The sequence below is a fragment of the Embiotoca jacksoni genome, unplaced genomic scaffold, assembly GCF_022577435.1.
Source record: "Embiotoca jacksoni isolate LCO1_2020_lvr unplaced genomic scaffold, fEmbJac1.0.p SCAF_30, whole genome shotgun sequence".
Lineage (NCBI taxonomy): Eukaryota > Metazoa > Chordata > Actinopteri > Embiotocidae > Embiotoca > Embiotoca jacksoni.
In genome coordinates, this window is record NW_027185382.1 from 1,371,019 (window position 1) to 1,389,753 (window position 18,735).

General features: G+C 41.7%; 3 protein-coding genes across 6 annotated transcripts in view; 2 read left to right on the forward strand and 1 right to left on the reverse strand.

Moving 5' to 3' along the window:
- Positions 1–3,736: 3,736 nt before the first annotated feature.
- LOC138207157 (gap junction gamma-1 protein-like) lies at positions 3,737–11,440 on the forward strand. 3 transcript variants are annotated; one of them, XM_069164197.1, is made up of 5 exons: positions 3,737–3,882; positions 7,857–8,128; positions 8,238–8,463; positions 8,556–9,236; positions 9,849–11,440. In XM_069164197.1, exons 2-5 carry the CDS (start codon positions 7,889–7,891, stop codon positions 9,860–9,862), a joined length of 1,161 nt encoding a protein of 386 aa, XP_069020298.1. In that variant the 5' UTR covers positions 3,737–3,882; positions 7,857–7,888; the 3' UTR covers positions 9,863–11,440. The 3 variants fall into 3 exon arrangements, with proteins under 3 accessions (XP_069020298.1, XP_069020301.1, XP_069020300.1); XM_069164200.1 differs by lacking the exon at positions 3,737–3,882 and adding an exon at positions 3,967–4,052; XM_069164199.1 differs by lacking the exon at positions 3,737–3,882 and adding an exon at positions 6,412–6,487.
- A 209-nt stretch (positions 11,441–11,649) lies between these two features.
- Positions 11,650–13,430, reverse strand: inha (inhibin subunit alpha). Its single transcript, XM_069164314.1, has 2 exons — positions 13,139–13,430; positions 11,650–12,595 (listed from the first exon to the last, which is right to left on the reverse strand). The coding sequence occupies exons 1-2, from the start codon at positions 13,428–13,430 to the stop codon at positions 11,847–11,849; spliced, it is 1,041 nt and encodes a 346-aa protein (XP_069020415.1). The 3' UTR covers positions 11,650–11,846.
- A 2,277-nt stretch (positions 13,431–15,707) lies between these two features.
- Positions 15,708–18,735, forward strand: part of spega (striated muscle enriched protein kinase a) — a 41,301-nt gene continuing 38,273 nt past the window's right edge. For both annotated transcript variants that reach the window (XM_069164311.1, XM_069164312.1), the window contains exons 1-2: positions 15,708–16,130; positions 16,819–17,384. In XM_069164311.1, the coding sequence (XP_069020412.1) occupies positions 17,003–17,384 (382 nt within the window). In that variant the 5' untranslated portion in view covers positions 15,708–16,130; positions 16,819–17,002. The remainder of the gene's footprint in view (positions 16,131–16,818; positions 17,385–18,735) is intronic.

An 18,735-nucleotide genomic window follows, 5' to 3' on the forward strand; every position in this document is an offset into this window, starting at 1 on the left:
TCAGTGCTCCAATTTGAAGACAGACCTGTGGAAAATTGAAATGTTTGCAATTTACAGAAAATAATTGAGGATATTAAATGATGTCTTCTAATATCAACCTATTTCCTGCTCATTATGCCCACTCCACACTTCAGCTTTTGTTTAATTTCTTCATTTTCATTGGATCAGCTTCATCACTGCATTGTTTTTGGCTCCGCAGGGAAGCATCAGCAGTGAAGGGATGATAACAAGTTTCAGGAGAAGTCATGTATGTTATTGGACCAAGCTCGACTCCTTTTGGTTACAACAGTGTTCTTTCTGGCCACTCGACGCCTAACTGCCAATCCTGCCTCTCCAAGCGGAGCTCCATTTGAGTGCGGGCTCAGCTGTTTGAAAGGTATGTCAACCAATTTCACAGTGTAAATATTTCTTTAGCCACTGGTATTGTACATGTGCTGTGCACATGCTTGTTGGAGACCTGAATCACCTTCAATTGCAGCCACGTGGCTTAGAAACCCCCCTCCATCCCCAAAGCAGTGAACAGCAGCTGGTTTACACACAAATGACTGGTGACTACTCACCCGCGTCTTCAGGCAGCCTTGATTTAATGTCCTCCCCATAAGTCTGATTCACACAATAAACAACAGTACATTTTTTTCTTGTCTCTGCAAAGTTAGGTCAAAGTGCAGGTGCGGGTACCGAACGTCTCCCGTGGAGCTGATATGCATTATGCTGTCTTGCTTGAAGGCACTGCAGCAGGGATGCTCGCCGCCTCAGGAGTTTGAGCTCAAGTGTTGTTGACGCATTGCAGCTTTGACACCAAAAGAAGCAAAGGTATTAAAGCGTAAATGTGCAGGAAGAAATTGACAAAGCTTGCATATTAAGAGCTCATGGGTTGCAGCTGCAGTTCCCCTTTTCATACTGTGTATAACTTAGCAATAAATAAATGTTTCAATTGGATTCAAAGAGTACTCAACATTTTGGTTGATTGTATAACTACATCTTCTAGTTAAGACAAAAATGTGTATTTTACCTAACTTTGCTTCTTTTTCTTTAATTGTTACCCTATTTTCTTCTTGCTCCGTTTCCTTGGAGGGAGTCGGCGAGTTTAAAGCAGCCTCTAAATGTGTTGTTTTTTTTACCTAAAAGAAAGAAATAGCTGACATGGAAGCAACGAAGGGAGGCACATAAAACTGAAATATACTGTACATCATTAATTCTATTTTATGGCTCTGGCACTATTTTCCTCACTCTCACATGCCTGTATTATGCCGTGCATTTCACATTTTTATTATCTTTCTCCATGTGGTAGCTGTTTTCTGTAAATGTTAACTCTTTTACAGTTCTTGAAATCCTGTTTCTCAGCCTCCTCCATCTTCCCGTGATAAACATTGGGCGAGGAAATACCGAATCCTTTTGTTTGTTGGCGTACGACGTGCTTAAATTAATGATCCCAGAAAGTCAGCCCTGAAAAATCCATGAGTCATAATGATTGCATTCTATGAATTTATGTCACTGAGTTTTTATGTTCTCGTCTGATACTAAAACCCTACCACAACATTCAGGACTGCACAGGTGGGCAAAATCATAAGCGCTTCATATCACCGAGTCCTGCTGCCCTTATTCAAGCAGTTAATATATTCTCGGCAGGGGTGGACGAAGGAATTTTAAACTCCAAATGAGATATGTGCCCCACCCCCATCAGGATTGTGTCTTAAATTGTATTCCTCGTGTCATTTTGGGAGTCTGTGGACTCTTTTTGTTCCACCTTTTATGCTTTAACAGCACTTGTTTTGTGATGTTTTATATGTTTACCAAATGCCAAGATATTACAAAACCTATACTCTCAAGAGTGAGATTAAGACTTCCCCTGGATGCCATGAGACTAATTATTTCTGTCTTTAAATAAGTGAAGGAGAAAAGGCGCAGGGGAATGAGTTCATGCCATGTTCATGGAGGATACTTAGTAGGAGAAGGAGCTGGGATTCTGCCATGGCGACTTGGCCATGCGGAGACATCTGGCCTGACTGGACTTGCCACAGCCTCCCCCAAACATTTCAGTACCTCTGGTATATCAGGAGCACTGCAGCTGCAGCGTGCATGACAGTGAGAAATCTGTTGTTTTGCAGAACATGAGCGTCAACCTAAATTCTTGGATGGGTGGCCTCCTCGTCTAAAAGCTGCAGTCACGCAGTGCTGTGTCAGGCCGTTGGGCTGCCAGACTGCGGTCCAGGGGATAACACAGCAGAAAGATGAATTATTAGATTATGGTTCTGCATTAAGTGGAGCTTGTTTGCATCAAGAAAATATGTAAATTGATGAACAAATCCTTTGAAATCGGAGTGCCTCTGGACATGGAAATGTTTAAAGGTCCATTCCAGAAATGTTCCACATCACAATCAGGCAATAATTTGTGCACGGCATTAATACTGAAGTGAATATTAGACACACTTCTCACTATAATGCAGTAAGCACAGCAAGCAGCACAACAGCCTCCTCAATAAAGCTGAATCATAAACCAAAAAGTGAACATTACAGCCTTCATAAAGGTTGGATTTATTGCAGGGCTGCTGCAGCCAGGTGGACCCACTACTAGCAATTATATTTAGAGATTTTTTTTTTTATGACAGAGAGGAGGAATAGTTGCTTTAGTCTGCCTTTTGTTCAAGTGGCTTCACTGCATAAATGAGCCAGTACAAGATAGATGCATGTCATGTGTTTTTATGTTTATTTATAAGGAACTTATTTAAACATGCATGAATCAGACGTGGTTGCTTTTTTGTTTGACAGTTAAACACAGTGATTCTATTATGAAATGATGCAGAAGTGGAAGAAGTATTCTAAGCGTTTAGTGAAGTAATAGTACCAATAGACATATGAAAATACTAAATTACAAGTAAAAGTCCTGCAAAAAAACTGACAGATACAAAAGTATTTGGAGCAAAATGTAGTTCAAGTATGAAAGTAAGAGTCCTTGTTTGGTTTTCTCTGACTGATATATTATTATATATGACATTATTAGATGATTAATCAAGCAGCATGTTGTAGCTGCTGCAGGTAGAGCCAGTTTGAACTACTTCACATTCAGATACAGCAGATAGATCTAAAGGGTTGTCAGATGATTACAGAGAGAGAGAGAGAGAGAAAAAAAGTTCTGATACACAAATCTGTTTCCAGTTTTTGGACTTTGTTTCTCTAATCTTTGTTTTTTGCTAAAAGTTTTTTGCTGAAATGAAACCATGTGAGAAGTTTAGCAAGATCATGCACTACTTTTTGTAAGATGTCAAAATTCAAATCCATTGTGTCAAATCTTCATCTGAAAAGTAACTAAAGCTGCTAAATAAATAAGTACAATCTTTCCTTCTGAAATGTAGAGAAAGTATAAAGTGGCATCCAATGGAAATTCTTCGGTCAAGTACAATCACCTCAAATATTCCTGGAGTAACTTCCAGTGCAGAGTGGCTGCTTCTTTGTGCCTCATGCTATTTTTCTATCTCCTATGAAATTCCTTTCGTGTCCCTATGGAGACCTGAGCTTTAACTGTGACACTTGCACAGCATCAATATATTCTAAAACGTATAATAGGATTCCCATGGTCCTTTATGGGGAGGGCAGAACGGTAGTCCGCGTTGTGGATCTCAGGTTTCAGGGAGGGGGGTGGGGGGGGCGTCTTTTTGAATGGGGGAGTTACGTGGAGGAGGGAGGGGAGCAGGAGACCAGGAATCAAAGATTTTCTTTTGTCCTCTTGATCGGGACCCATGGGGTCAACACGGCCTGAATAGTTCATTGTGAAGGCTGCCTCGGACGCGGACGCAGACGCCGATGAGAGCGCGCACTAATTAGAAAAACCTGGTGAAGCAATTAAGCGCGAGGAGAGAAGACGCGCGGCTTGGAGCGCAGAAGGTGAGTGTTTGAGTGTTTGAGTGTTTGGAACCCACAACAGTTCAGCTTCTTTCTACAACTTCATTAGAGTTCATTTGAGTTTTTGGACACCCGAAAAGTTTATTTTACGACCAGAGTTTTGTTTAAATACACTGCGTGACGAGTTTTGGAGTTGTGCGTGCCGGAGAGCGGTAAGTCGTCCGATTTTCGTCCGTTTTAAGCCCAAGGGGGACATTTAATACAGCTGGACTTTGTAAAAGTTACTGTTAGTGCACCTCAACATGCTTGTGTGGTAATATAGTTTGATAAAAGTCCTAAAATGATATTTTACCACCATAGCAGATTGAAAAGTTCCTCGCCGGACTGGCCAAATAAACTGACAACACAGACTAAAAGTGTTACGGTGAGTTTTTTTTTTTTTTTTTTTTTTCCCCTTGTTGTTTTAATGAGTAATTCTTCTACAAATAGTGGTTTTGACTTTCCTAACTAATCGTGTCTCTGACTTTTTTTTTTTTTTTTTTTTTTTTTCCCCCCCAAATGATGGCTTCATTTTCTCAGTTACCGGATTTTTGTTTCCCCACTGAAGCTTGGCAGCACTTTGTTTTCCTTCAAGAATGCCACAATTTCCAAAACAATTCAGTCTGACTCAGCAAAGCGTGTTCAAAGCCTTGAAACAGTTGAGGATCCTTTTAAACTTTCTTTCAGCCACTTTTCATGGCCTATTTGAAGCAGAGAAGGACATCAGTGTCACGGATAACGTCTTCTTTTTCTCCTTAGATGTCTCTTGTGAGGTCAGAAACGGTGTATTTGACACCACAGAGGAGTAGTGATTGACGTGCGTGTGTGTGATTGATGCTGTAGTCTTATCTTGCTGCTCAGACTGCATGGAGATTTCATGTGCCCTCTGTCTGCTCCCTGAACCCTAAAATCCAGCTTTCTGCTTTTGGTTAGGCAGGAATGTTAACTCGCCTTTGCTTTGTCCAGATCCTTTGCCCAAAAAACTCTCCAACCCCCTCCATCTCCTCCTGCAGCCCAGTGACTCCTGAAGCAGAAAAGCCATTAAATCAGTTGAGCTGGGTTTAGGCCACATGAGCAAATATGCTACTGTTCAAAAGCTGCCTTTGGTCAGCTGGGAGGTTGCAGAAATGTTTGTCTTTACTTGAGCCAGAAACAAGTTTGCCTTAGTCAAATATTGAGATGAGCTGCTCTCATCTTTCCCTACGTGTCTTCATCCAGAGACGAGGAAAGCAGTGAGGGCATTTAACAGTGTGTTAGCAGAGGCTGTTGTGAAGGTTTTCACGAGTCCACTTTGTCTGCTGGTGTGTGTGTGTGTGTGTGTGTGTGTGGCGCGAGAGAAACCTCCAAGTCTTCCTCTTTGGCCCTTCACCTTTCATGAACACCAGGCAGGAGCTTCTTTGGAGCTTCAACACCTGCTGTACAAAGTTTATATTAAAGAACAAAAATACTAAAAAAATACTTTCAATCATCTGTGGCACTTTGTGGAACTTTGACATGTACCATCTTCGCTGTGACTTTCCAGTGAGATTTTCATGCATCATTTATAAAGTGAAATGTTCCTTTTGATGTGTTAAAATTGTCAGACAGTCCCAACTGCATGAAAACTGCGTGCGAACGGTTGACTAAAGATGAAAACTGTTACTGAAATGTACTGACATTGTGGTCATCTCTGACGTATTTGGCACTTTATAGAGGATATCAGCCAGTGTGACTGGAGTGGCTCCATGAACTGTGTTGGCAAGAACAAGTATGCAGCAAGTCCACATTTTCCAGGTGCACTTGTGACTTTCAGGAAACTGAAATGTGGTGATCTGTTTGTTAAAAGTTGCCACAGAGGTGGAGTTAAAATTCACGTCAGTATTTGGCTCCTTGTTTTGGCAGTTTGAATGTTTGCAAGTTTTTTTCTTAATTATAGTGATACAAGATGTCCATTAGTGGTGAGTTCTTTGGATTCTGGTGGTAACGCCTTTGGTCAGTGTGCACAAAAAGAGTTTTGTTGGACAATCTTCCTCAGTGAATGTCAAGAGGGCTTTTAGATTTGAGCACCATGCTGGCAGAAACCAACACATAAGCCTATATGAGGATAACACCTTTACCATAGATATGTGGGTGTTGTAATTGTATGGTCGGGGGAAAACAGATGTCACCCTGCAGTTGGACTTGTTTCTGTCTCTGACTTTTCTTTCAGGGTCACCAAGTTGTCTGTTTTGGCGATTTGTCAAGATGTTCCCACAACCGAAAACGTACATTTACCAGGCTCAGTTTTAAGGGTTTCATGTCTCTGTCGTAGATGAGGTTCTCGGATTTTAATTAGAAATTGACGCTCTTCTAAAGCCGAGAGGCGTTTCCAGGCCCATAATTTTCACTGTCTGGGTGTTTTCTAGCTTTGGTGTGGCAGACTTTCTGGTGAAATATTTTTCCACTAGGCAGGTCAGGCTCGGGCAAGTTCAGCCTCTCCATTTTTCAGCATCTGAAGGTGCCAGTTTGGAGAGAGGATTTTGCAGAGGAGTGGATGATTAATATGGCGAGTGAGGACCTGAGTGTTCTTTACTAATCTGAGGAGTCATGCCGACAGATGCTCGTAATGGCTAAGCTTAATTCTGTTCCAGTGAGTCATGAAATGCTGGTTATTTTGTTTGCTACACCCTTTATTCCACAAGTAGAAATTTAGAGATGGAAGGTTTGAGTCCTAATGGTCCTTTTCTTTTGCTCTGTTTGTGTCTGTCAACCAAATTAGCATGAAAATAAAGTTAAGGTGGCATTTATGTCATTTCAAATGTTGTTGGTGGCTTGTTTGGTTAAGGAGTAGATCTTTGACTTCAGTGCTTTACTAGAACATATATTCCCAGGTCTGAATTTGCTTCCAATTAGTTGCCAGAAAGTTGGTAAATCAGCTTTTCTGTTAATATTCAGTAAATATAAAAGGACTTGTGATTTCTGACAGCCCGCTGATCTACAAAAGGACCACGTCTGCTCTTTTGTATCTTGGCCATGTCAAATAAATATGTTGTAGTTTCAAGAATTTAAAGGAATAATTTGAGGCATTTTCTAAGGCCCTTTGCTGCTTTAGTGCCATAATTCCTGCATGTGAACAGTGTTTGCAGTCCAAAGCCTCAGCAGGTCTCCTCACAGCTAGCTGCAACTTGCCAGTCGACTCTTTGATTTTTGATTAAGGGGCTCCAGCTTGGCATGGCAGGGAGATGTAAGAATGTGGGTTTAGCAAACTGTTACCAGGACTGGTACGCTCTGACCAACAGCAGTGATTCACATTAGTTGAAGTGTACACATGGATACCTGCATGTCTGAGAGCTCTGTGTTTGATTAACACGAAGCATGTGGCTTTGTTTACTCTTCGCCCTGCGGTCGAGGTTTACCGAGAATACTTGCATGCACTATTTGCACATGTATTTTTTTAATCATTGTGCGGATGTGTAAACATGGTAGTTTGATGCTTGTGGACACTTTCTATTACTCCAATGAGGAGTATTTGCTTAAGGCTTTGAAAGTTCCCTGCCTGAAAGGCAATACATGCAGATTCTTTTCCATCATTAGGTCTTGAAAATGTCGGTCCAGAAAAGAGCAGTACCTCTTCAAATATATTCTTTTGTCCAACAAAACATTTGTAAGTTCCAAATATCAGGTTGCTATTATAAAAGGGGACAAAAACCAGCCAGTAATTCCTATGGGGCTAGAAATAATTGTGTTTTCCCAAAAATGACTGAAAACGAATCTCTTGGATACAATTTCTGAGGCTTGACCCATCAGTTATTTGTTTCAGCTTTATAATCACACTTTGGCTGTGATTTGACAGCTCATAATAGCCCCTAATTGCAGTTCATTTTCATTTCTATAATGTGCTGTGGCCCCAAAGGATGAAAGAAAAATAGCGCCAAAAACACAAATTCATTTTGTTCCAGCAGAAAACCCAAGATGATCAGTGGTTGATTGGTTATTTGTGTTTCCCTTTCTAAATGCAGAGCTGATTTAGCGCTCCGGTCTCCTTGGCACCATGAGTTGGACCTTCCTAACCCGTCTGCTGGATGAGATCTCCAACCACTCCACCTTCGTGGGGAAGATCTGGCTGACGTTGCTCATCATCTTCCGCATCGTGCTGACAGCTGTCGGCGGTGAAACCATCTACTATGATGAACAGAGTAAATTTGTCTGCAACACGCTGCAGCCCGGCTGTGAGAACGTGTGCTACGATGCGTTTGCGCCGCTCTCTCATGTCAGATTCTGGATCTTTCAGGTGAGGCTGCGGATGACTTTTTGATCAAAATGTTGAACATGAACGCTTCACAAATGATCTGCAGTGTTTAACAACAACGATATAATGGGCATGCATGTGCTTTGTCCAGGTGATCATGATCACCACTCCCACCATCATGTACCTGGGCTTTGCCATGCACAAGATCGCCCGCATGGACGATAGCGAGTACCGGCCCGTCCGGAACCGCACCAAGAGGATGCCCGTTGTGACCCGCGGTGCGGTGCGGGATTACGAGGAAGCGGAGGACAATGGAGAGGAGGACCCGATGATCGCTGAAGAGATTGAACCAGACAAGCCGAACAAAGCAGAAAAAAGTAGGACAGCAAACGATACACTCTCAGTGATCCTTAAATAGGTTGTACCGCGATCATGGTCAGACTCTAATCAGTGTTTCTTTATCTTAAAGGCTCTGAGAAAAAGCATGACGGCCGGCGGCGGATCCTTCGTGACGGCCTGATGAAGGTATACGTGTGTCAGCTGATGTGGCGCTCTGCCTTCGAGGTGGCCTTCCTATTCGGCCAGTATGTCCTGTACGGCTTCGAGGTGATACCCTCGTACGTCTGCACTCGCTCGCCGTGTCCACACACAGTCGACTGCTTCGTGTCCCGCCCCACTGAGAAGTCCATCTTCCTGCTGGTGATGTATGTGGTGTCTTTCCTCTGCCTGCTCCTCACTATCCTGGAAATCATCCATTTGGGGGTCGGTGGCATCCGTGACACCTTCCGCAGGCGGGCCACCCTCAATGCACGTGCCCCCCATCCGACCACCTCACGCTCCATACCTACAGCTCCGCCGGGATACCACGCCACCATGAAGAAGGAGAAACTGAAAGGGGAGCTGAGGGACTTGCCAATGGGTGACTCCGGACGGGAGAGTTTTGGGGACGAGGGCCCCTCGTCCAAGGAGCTGGAGCGGTTGAGGAGGCACCTGAAGTTGGCCCAGCAGCACCTGGGCCTCGCCTACCAGGCAGAGGAAGGAAATCCTTCACGCAGCAGCAGCCCGGAGGTCAACACGGCTGCGCAGACGGCTGCCGAGCAGAACCGCCTCAACTTTGCCCAGGAGAAGCAGGGAGAGGCCAGCGAGAAAGGTAATTAGGACACTTTGGAAAACATGGTTTTGTATTTGTGTAGTCTCTATTGGAAACTGCAAGTTCAATCTCAATTTATTGGTTTGTGATTGATTCAAAAAGTATTTATTAATTCAAAGATTTGGAAGAGAAGTATTGCCAGCCTATAGGAAGACTTCTATAAGTCATTTAAGGCTGCAGCCTGTGATTAACCATTTGAAATCAACATAAATAGGAATCAATTATATCATTTCGTGAATTTGTATCAAAAAATAGTGGAAAATGCCCATCATGATATTAACAGCTTGAAAGTTATTGTTGTGTCTGATCAAACAGTCTAAAATCCAAGTCGACACATTTGTGAAGCTGGAGCCAGGGAATATTGTATATTTCTGCTCAATACACTAATTGGTGGTTAATGGATTATCAAAATAGTTAACAGTCAACTCATTGCAGCTTTACTCTGGACTATTGCTCAAATTTACCTCCACATTTATTTGCAAGTTATGTCTGCCATAAAGTCTTCTCAAATCAGTAGAATATAAAGTTGTCCGTGAAGGAATCTTTTTCAAAAACCGAGTCTGAAATGAACGTACATGCTGAATATTCTTGTTGTGTCTCTTCTTCTCCCAGGAGTACATGCCTGAGCGTGCTTCCTGCCTCAAATGTCTGCCCTTCCATTCCTACTGGTCTTAAACACATGGGGGAAGCACATATGGGAATGCAGTCAGACCACTGAGGGAGACCGAAGTGTGTGTGCGCGTGTGGATGAAAGAAATGTGCCTTTCAGTATTAGGGGTCAATCGAAAACAAAGAAATGCTGACCAAGCTGTGTTGTGACAAATGGTTCATCTCCACGACTCTAAACTTGAAAGCCTGCCACATCTTGGGTTTCTGCTCGCTGACCTACGTCCAAACCTCGACTGTGCCTTTGGCTAAACCTTGTCTACACCCTGTTCTTTTGCCCACTCTGTTTTGTTTTTTTTGGTCAGGCAATAATCCGCATCCATTTAAGACCTTGTAAGGATTATTCTAAGCTTTAAACTCCTCTGGCTGAGTGTACTTTGTTTTGTCTTCCTCACAAAAGAGAGGCTCTCTTTTTATGAAATGTCGCCGAATGTTAAAAGTTTCACTTTGTTGAGGCTTGTTGGCTTCTGAGGAAATAACACAGCCCTGGGTTATGTCATTTTTTTGGAGCGCATGCAGCAACACGGGCGGCTTAACCTGTGCTCGATGAGTCATGTTTAATTTAAAAAGATTTGATGCTAGGGATTATTGTTTACTAGCCAGAAGTCATACCATTTCAGAAATGTTTGACAGATATTTCAAGCCTGTATATTTACTCCAATTGGCCAAACTATTTACCTGGGAAATGCTTGAATTATTAATAGACGGGAAATGTTGCAAGGAATTTCCGATAATCAATTCATTTAAAATACTCAATTTCTTTTACCAGTTCTTTTTTTTTACTGATTTTACCAAATCTCTAGATTAGTGACTTTAGTCTAGAAAGATGTCATCTATTTCACACGATAGCTGGAAAAGAAAAGAAAAAAAAAAAGCATTTGGATGTTGGTAAATCTTTTTCTTGCCTAAATTATGTGGTGTTAAAAAATTATTCACAATACTTGTCATTCCAGGAAGCCGAAAAATAATTTCGCTTTTTGTGGGTTTTTGCCAACCACCTGGAAACCTTCGTCTTCTGGGCCACTGTCAACAATGAAATTCCATCCTTGTCTTTTGAAATTTACATTCTTCTTTGGTGAGACATATTTTCCATCCTTGACATGCACCATTACTTATTTCTGTTGTGCTCAAACATGGATGCTTTTGTGAATCCTGAGATGAAAACAACACAGTTTAGGAAGGGATGACCGTTGTCTGCCGACGCACAGCCGGGTGCCATGTAAGCATGTAATCTAACATTCATCACGAGACTCCTGATCAATAGCTTCCTGTGTTCATGCAGAGTTTAACTTTCATCCTATCCTGTCAGTTCTGTGGCTGGAAAACAGAAGTCCAGATTCCCAAAGAGCCGTTTGATACTGTATTCTTGTAATCATCTCACTTCTAGTTTTGCTACTTAATGCAAGGTACAACATTCCAGTTTGAATATGGTACTCCTTACATGGTTTATACTTTTGTTTTTCTATTGCAAATTTTGTAGTTTTTGTAACTGTAGAGATTATTTTGTCTTCAGAGAAAATAAATATATTTGAATGAAATGATTTGGTCTTTAAATTTGACTCAATTTGATGCAATATATTTCCTCTTATCACTGTATAAGTTACTATTGGTGAAGTTGCAGATGTGATGTTTTAAAGTGGACCCACAGCGCCCTCTAAAGGGACGTGAAAGAAAAGCAACACAAAGGAAATCCAGTCAAATTCTTTCGCTAAATCAACAACACGAAAACATGTTTTGGCGAGATTTAATGACATCATTGGTAGGAAAAGTCACACTGCATCATTTAACAACAATCTTAAAGGGCAAATAGTTTTGGTTTTGTCGGTGTAGAAATCATCCACTGCCATAAAAGTTAGGCTATTTATGAAAAAAATGACTCGTGGTGAAATCTGAAACCCACTTTGTCATTTTGTTGTTCGAGTGAAGTCCTTTACGCTTTAATGTTCAGATACAAGTGCACTCTTCAGGTATAATGTTGGGCAGGGTCTCATACTTGAATGAGTACCCACCGTCAGACGACGTGGTGATCTTCAGGGACTTCATGGTCCCCGGGACGGGAGCGCAGCACTGAGTGATTCCCAACATTGCGATGGTTTGATCCCCGTCTGAGCAGTTCCCGTGACAGTAGTAGAAAGTCAGCACCTTCGGATGGACGATCCAGTTGTCCCATCCCAGCTCCTCAAAGCTGATGTCGATCTCTGTTCGGTGGCAGCTGCTGTACTGAGGCCTCTCCTGGGAGGGCCGCTGCAGAAGGTAGATGGCAGAAGGAGACCAGGGGATGGTTACTGCTGCATGGCGGGGTGAGCGGACAGGACCTCGAGGCTGAACACGGAGGTGGAGAAAGGGCATCTTGTCTGGTTCGTTGGAGGGGCGCTGGCTGGCTGGACAGCGGATCTGAAGCAGAAAGGGGCCTTCGGCCACGGGGGCCAGTAGGTTTTTTTCCAGGTGGTAGGTGGTCCATCCGTCAGAGCTCAACTTTGATGGAGCCTCTGCTGCCTGAAGTAGCTGCTGTGCTGAGGTGAGGATGAACAGAGGAGCAGATGAGTTGGCTGTGGCTTCGTCTGCTGCATAGAACCAGAAGTGGGCAGAGGTGACCACAGTGTCCTGGGTGTTAATGGAGGGCTGGAAGTAATACGTGAAGTATCTGTTGGTGGTTTCTCTCTGAGCCAAGTCAGATCTGGCACAGGATGAGTCTGCCAAAGTAAGATTAGAAAAACTTGTAATTTTTAAAGAATAATTTACCTCGCCACAAATATCTTTTTTTTTTTTTTTACCTCCAAAGGCTTAACGTGTCACCTTGCTGCAGCACACATTGCTTTTTCAGCTTCATAAGCTCTTATAAATATCATGTTAAAAAAACAAACAAACAAACACATACAGGGCTTTTAAGTGTCCCATTGCTTCCATACAAGGACACAGGTGCTATATGTATACATATTTATATTAATTGCAACTTTTTGGCTTCATTTCAGTTTTCCAGCACACATCAGGAGTTTGCTGCAATAAAACTAAAGTGATTTCGAAACATAAGCAAAACACATGCACCTTTGACAATTCAATGAAATGAAAAAAATAAGGACTACAGTAACATTTGCAGAACTGAAATCTAAGCAATATTGTTCTGAATTAAGTTAATACAAATTAGAAAACTTTGCTTCACTTTCAGCCGAATCCGGTGCAATGTATAACAAACACAAAGACAAAGTGGAGGTTTAAAAAAGTAAAAAGCTTCTTACCCGTACTGGGAAATAGAATCATTTGAGACGATTCCTGGTCGACACTGGTTTGAGGATTGACCCAAGTTGTTCTGCTTCTCCGAGGAGCCCTGTGATACATGTGCCGTGCCCTGCTGTCCCCATGAGGACCCTGCACCGTGGTGGGAGGGGGCTCCTCCAGCCCAAGGCCCTCCAGAACCTGCTCCCTGAACCAGGACAGCACAGTGCCCCGGGGCAACTCCTCTCCCTTGCAGGCTTGAATCAGACTGTGGATCCAGAGAGGACCCAGGATGAAGACAGCGCAAGACACCATGAGTGTACAGTATGATAACCACTCTTTGGCACAAAATATCTTCCAGGTGTGACAACCAGCAAGTCCAGAAAGGTGGTCTGACTGTTTTATACTGGTTCACAGAGTTTACAGTTCGCTCCTGTGACTTGTCCTATTCTCACACATTTGTTTGGCTCTGCAGCTATCTGAGTCCGAGTGCAGTCTGTGAGAAAAAGCATTTTGTTGCCAGCACGCAAAGAATGGCCTTGATGGATGCGATGCTGTATTATCTGTTTTTGTGTCTATTTCACACAGTACCAAGGGAACGTGTCTGCAATTCTTTATTTTCTGCTTTTTGTTTCCTTCAGAGTCTTTGACAGAGTAGTTGAACCTTGAGCAAGAGTCCAACAAAAAGTACATATGCATTATTAATGTGGAGCACAAACAGATGGCAAAGTTGTGTTTAGTTTTGGATTATAGTGGAAAAGTTTTTCACAATCTACTGCAAAGTTGAGCTATTTTACTATGCGTAAAAAAATGTCCTCTCGGTCTGGAAATATTATGAAAACTCTGTTTGTGTTACCACCGCTGGCATGCAGATAATAACTGCTTACAGCAAACTTACCAAAATGTTTCACACAATTAAAAATAGCATCTGTTTGTTTATGCACATGTGGTTTGAAACATTCATTTGTGGCCTACAGCTCTTCCAAAACTGTTCATTAGTATCACACACACACAACACCCACTATTTTCCCAATATAAAAAACAAAACGTCTTTGTCTGCTGGAGATGAAACCTTACTTATCTAACTGGCCTTGAGTCTCTCAATCCTTCCCAGAGAGATCGTTTTTCATAATGTTAGTTTCTGTACGAGGACATTTAAACAGACCTAAAGGTAGATATTCACAGGAGTTTTGTTTTCAACCAATCGTCTTTTGAGTAAATACATGTTATGACTTAAGAAAACTTTTTAATGGAAACGTTTTTTTTTTGTTTGTTTTTTTTGTTTTTTTTTTTGGGGGGGGGGGGTAATTTCAATTCAATTCAATTTGTATTTAATGTTGGATGCAGTTGAGTTGGATAAGTATAAGTATTTTGGAGTTGGGTTAATTTGACAGGTTGATGTCACGTGATGTCACTTGTGGTTTTCGGCTAAAACGAGCCGCTTCCGGTGGCTGACTGATGGTGACTGGACACCAAACACAACAACACGTCTCCGTGTCAGGTCGTGTTCTTCACTTTGTTTTACTGCTGTGATAACAGCTGATATGTTAATCTGTCACTTCCTAAAATGCTAAAACTTAGTGCCACAAGCCAAACTTGTTTATAAATTTAACTTTTTTTCTTTTTTTTTTTACACGGTTTGGCTTTTTATTAACATTTTGACGTTTGTGTTTCATGTTTCTCTCTACATGCTGCTAATTCCCATGCACTTTTACTTTCGGAGGATTTATCGTGCAGGACATTAACTTGTAATCGAGTATTTTTAATGATACTTTTACCTTAGTAAAGAATCTGATTACTAATCATTAATAATAATTTGCGTTACATCTACCACTAATGCTATATATCAGAAAAAAAGCATACATATAATGACTATTTGGTTGTTGTGTACGGAAACTGGATGAAGGTTTGTGTAGTTAAGAGATCAGTTGTAATCTGAGTTTACCAGAAGAGGGCGCTAAAACACTACATCAAAAGACATGACAGTTTTGGCCAAAACACCACACATAGAATAGTTTTCCTTTGACAGTGGATAGTTTATAAAAGCTGTCATGTAATTGAATTGTTTTCTATTTTCGTGGGAATGTCATCCAGCTAATTCAACACTAAGATTTAAAATATATTGACACTGATTTTCTGCCTATTATTTTCAGATGAGCACAATAACACAGGAGAAGGAGGAAAGAAGAGGAAACTCCTGATTGGTAAGTACGGGTTAATTCCTGCAGATGTCATAAGAAACAGCAGAAAATACTCTCACATATTGAATTGTTATATCATTGCCCTACAGTTGCATGAATCACTAAGTCCTATTGGTATCCTTAGACTTTCTTTTTATAGCAACTCCAACTGTCACACACATGCTGTCCCTGCTTTTTCCACACATACACACTCGGGAGACACACACATTTTGGTTGATAATATTATCTAAAGGGCTTGGAGTGTGTGTGTATGTGTGTGTGTGTGTGTGTGTGTGTGTGTGTGTGTGCGTGTGCGTGTGAGAGAGAGAGAGAGAGAGAATAGGTCATACGTGGCAGCCCAAGAAATGTGACCTATCAGTGTCGGTGCAGCTGTCGTTCCCAACCTGAGCGAACCGAGATGGAAGCAGAGACTTGAAAGAGGAGGAAACCGATAACATGAGCTGATTTAAGTACTTAGAAGCCTAAAAAAAAAGGATAAAAGTGTAGTTTTTAAAAAGCACCGAGTAAAAACACACTGGACCAAAAGGCCTGAGTGGTTTGACATTCAGGACAAGGGACCTCTGTCTTTCTGTCTCCTCACCACTCTTCAGGGGGGTTAAAGCTGTTGAAAGGGACCATGGCAGCGGCTGCTAATGCTCCATGATCTAGGGTGGACTTACACTTACAGCCCGTGCTCGCTAAAGGACACGTAGAGACACTGGCTGTAGCAAATGATTTGAGATGAGATATTTTGCTCCATGGATCTTGTTACCTTAACTTGGACTTTGCGGGGATGTCTAAAGGGATTCCTTTTGGCTTCAGAGGCAAAAGTGAGGTGAGTGTCATTTCTTTCGATTATAAAAATCTATTTCAGGCAACTGCTTGGATCAGCATATTCATACGTTTTCATGTGAAACAAATACATATGGTAAAATATTCTTTGATAACTAATTATGGCATTTAATTTACTGACATTTTAAATAATTATCACATTTGTACCTAAATGACTTGATAAGAAAAATGAAACTCCTGTGCTAAAATGACAAAATATGTCACTTGTTATTGTATTTCAATGCCAGTGACCTTTTTTCAGATCTGGTGCTTCCACCAGTCATGCAAAGACACCAGTCCAGCAGTGGGTTTTTTTTTCACCATTAAGAAAGTACTTAGAATTAGGAAAAGGGGATCCAGAAAGATGAGAAGTGTTCGGTGTGTTACACTTTAGGCTACAGTTCATTCTTAAGTCTCTACAGTGTAAAGCAGGTCACTTCTTGATCTGTAAAGGAGTGCTGCAGAAATTTTGAGACTAAAAGGAGGGAGGCTGATTTCATGCACCTCATGACTTAAAAATATAGTGTCTCCAATTTCTGGGAAACCTTTGTGGAATGACAGAGACAGTTGAATGGCCGGTGTTTTTGAAAATGACCAATGTTTTGCATGACACTAGTTATTAATATCGTCTTTCATCAAAAGTAGTAGATAACGCTGATGTCGGTGTGATTGGTGCTCTCTTCTCATTTCAGGTCCCGGTGCAACAGCCCAGGTCAAACATCCTCTGTACTCCCTGTGAGCTCAGAGATATGTGAACCAATGGAGTCTTTAAGAAGAAACACTCATTAAATTCAGCTCATCTTAATTCCTGAATCAAATAATTGATAAAAAAAAAAAAAAGGTGCAATTTGTAAAGAAATTTAAAAATAAATCACGATGGCCGAAGGCCCGGGGTCAAGTCCTTTTCACAACATCCCTTCCAAGAGGGCTAAAATCACCATTGACCAGGTTGTTCCAGATAACGGGGCTAAAACTCAAGAACCCACAGCACCAGTTTTCCTCCGTAAACTCCGCAAAGCAGCAGTAGGAACTGGCTGTGACATCCGACTGAGGGTGTCTGTGTCAGGATATCCAAAACCTTCCCTGACCTGGTACCACAACGAAGAGGTCCTTCCTCCATCAGAGGCCCAGGACTCGGGGGGGCTCTGGATCCGGGACTGCCGCACCAGCGATGCTGGCCTGTATACCTGCATGGCAACCAATGAGATGGGAGAGGCAAGCTGCAGTGCTGTCTTGGCCATTATGGACCTCGGTGAAGGTAAGCTCAACCAATTTAAATGTACACTTTCTTTAAGTCACGACCTCAGATTTTTAAGATGCAGTATTACTTTTTTCAAGCAAGACCCAATTTATTCTGGTATTTCTGTTTGTGCACTGTTGGATAAGTAACACTATTCTCTCTAAACGTTTCCCTTGTGACTGAAAGCTCATCAAGACAAAACAGTCGTTGATCTAAGATTGTGTTTTGAACATCAGATAGTAACCCTGCTGTCTATGTCTGCAGAGCAGCACTGGGAAATACTTAAATTTAGCTTGGTGATATAAATAGAGACTCAGATTTTGTCGAGGGGGAAGAGTGTCACCTGCTATTGCACAGCTGAACTATTAGCTGTTGTTCGTTGTGTTTACTGAGCTGGGGAAGTTGGGATTTGGGCATGTAGGAAGGGTATTCTTTCGCTGAGGATATGTTGCCCCGAAAATCAGGAATCTTCCCATTGGACTGGGAACAGTCACCTTCAAGATTTAAAATCATTACACTCCCTACAGCTGTAACCTCTCCACTCATCAGTTATATCATCAGTCTGAAGTGCTATTTTATACCAGAGCAAAATACAAACAGCACAATGATATGATAGCATCATCAGCATGATGCAACTATAACTGCACGTAGATATCAGCTCGGCCCAACTCTTGCTGTGATGTTGATTTGACTCCCACTGTTCAAAACATCACAACGATAATAAGGTTAACATCATACTGTGTGGACGGTTCTGCAGGTAAATGAGTGTTGAGCATGGTTTCTATTTTCATTTTGGTGAAATGGCATGACTTAAGACTGCTGAAAATTGATCCTTTGAGAAACATTTTTTTTTCCTGAATATTTTGATTTTATATCAACATTGTTTGTTTGCGTAGTGTTCCCTTATAACACAATACAGATTGAAACCTTAAGATGATATTTACCAACCGATTGAACAAGAGAGTGAGACCATGTTTAAGCTGTAAAGACACTGCTTCAGTTGAACACTTCCAAAATTAGAATACTTTGGGGAGACTCTCAGGGTGGCTGGTCTGTCAGCATAAATTCACAAAGTAAAGCATGCAAGACATGAATTATATTTCTGAGAAACTTGACGAAGAGCAGTCCCGTCTGGTCCATCTTCCACCTTCATCGGGTGGACTCCTCTCATACTCCTCTTCCTTTTCAGTGTAATGTAATACCAGTTGGTATGAAAAAGTAAGTCTCCTCAGCTGCAGAGTGGATTTCTAACATGTGTGCATACACTTTCGTGACATTCAGCAGGATGGCTAAGTATGGATTGTCTATCATTTCCCAGTTCATCTTGTCACCTCTGTCTTGCACAGATAAGGATGGTATTTGTCAGTGA

What these genes read in the sequence shown, in the direction of transcription:
- LOC138207157 (XM_069164197.1), top strand. Translation starts at nt 7,889, where the DNA reads ATGAGTTGGACCTTCCTAACCCGTCTGCTGGATGAGATCTCCAACCAC. An exon ending in TCAGATTCTGGATCTTTCAG is followed by an intron (nt 8,129 to 8,237) that starts GTGAGGCTGCGG and finishes TGCTTTGTCCAG; the next exon opens with GTGATCATGATCACCACTCC. An exon ending in GCCGAACAAAGCAGAAAAAA is followed by an intron (nt 8,464 to 8,555) that starts GTAGGACAGCAA and finishes TTTATCTTAAAG; the next exon opens with GCTCTGAGAAAAAGCATGAC.
- inha (XM_069164314.1), bottom strand. Translation starts at nt 13,430, where the DNA reads ATGGTGTCTTGCGCTGTCTTCATCCTGGGTCCTCTCTGGATCCACAGT. An exon ending in GATTCTATTTCCCAGTACGG is followed by an intron (nt 12,596 to 13,138) that starts GTAAGAAGCTTT and finishes TTACTTTGGCAG; the next exon opens with ACTCATCCTGTGCCAGATCT.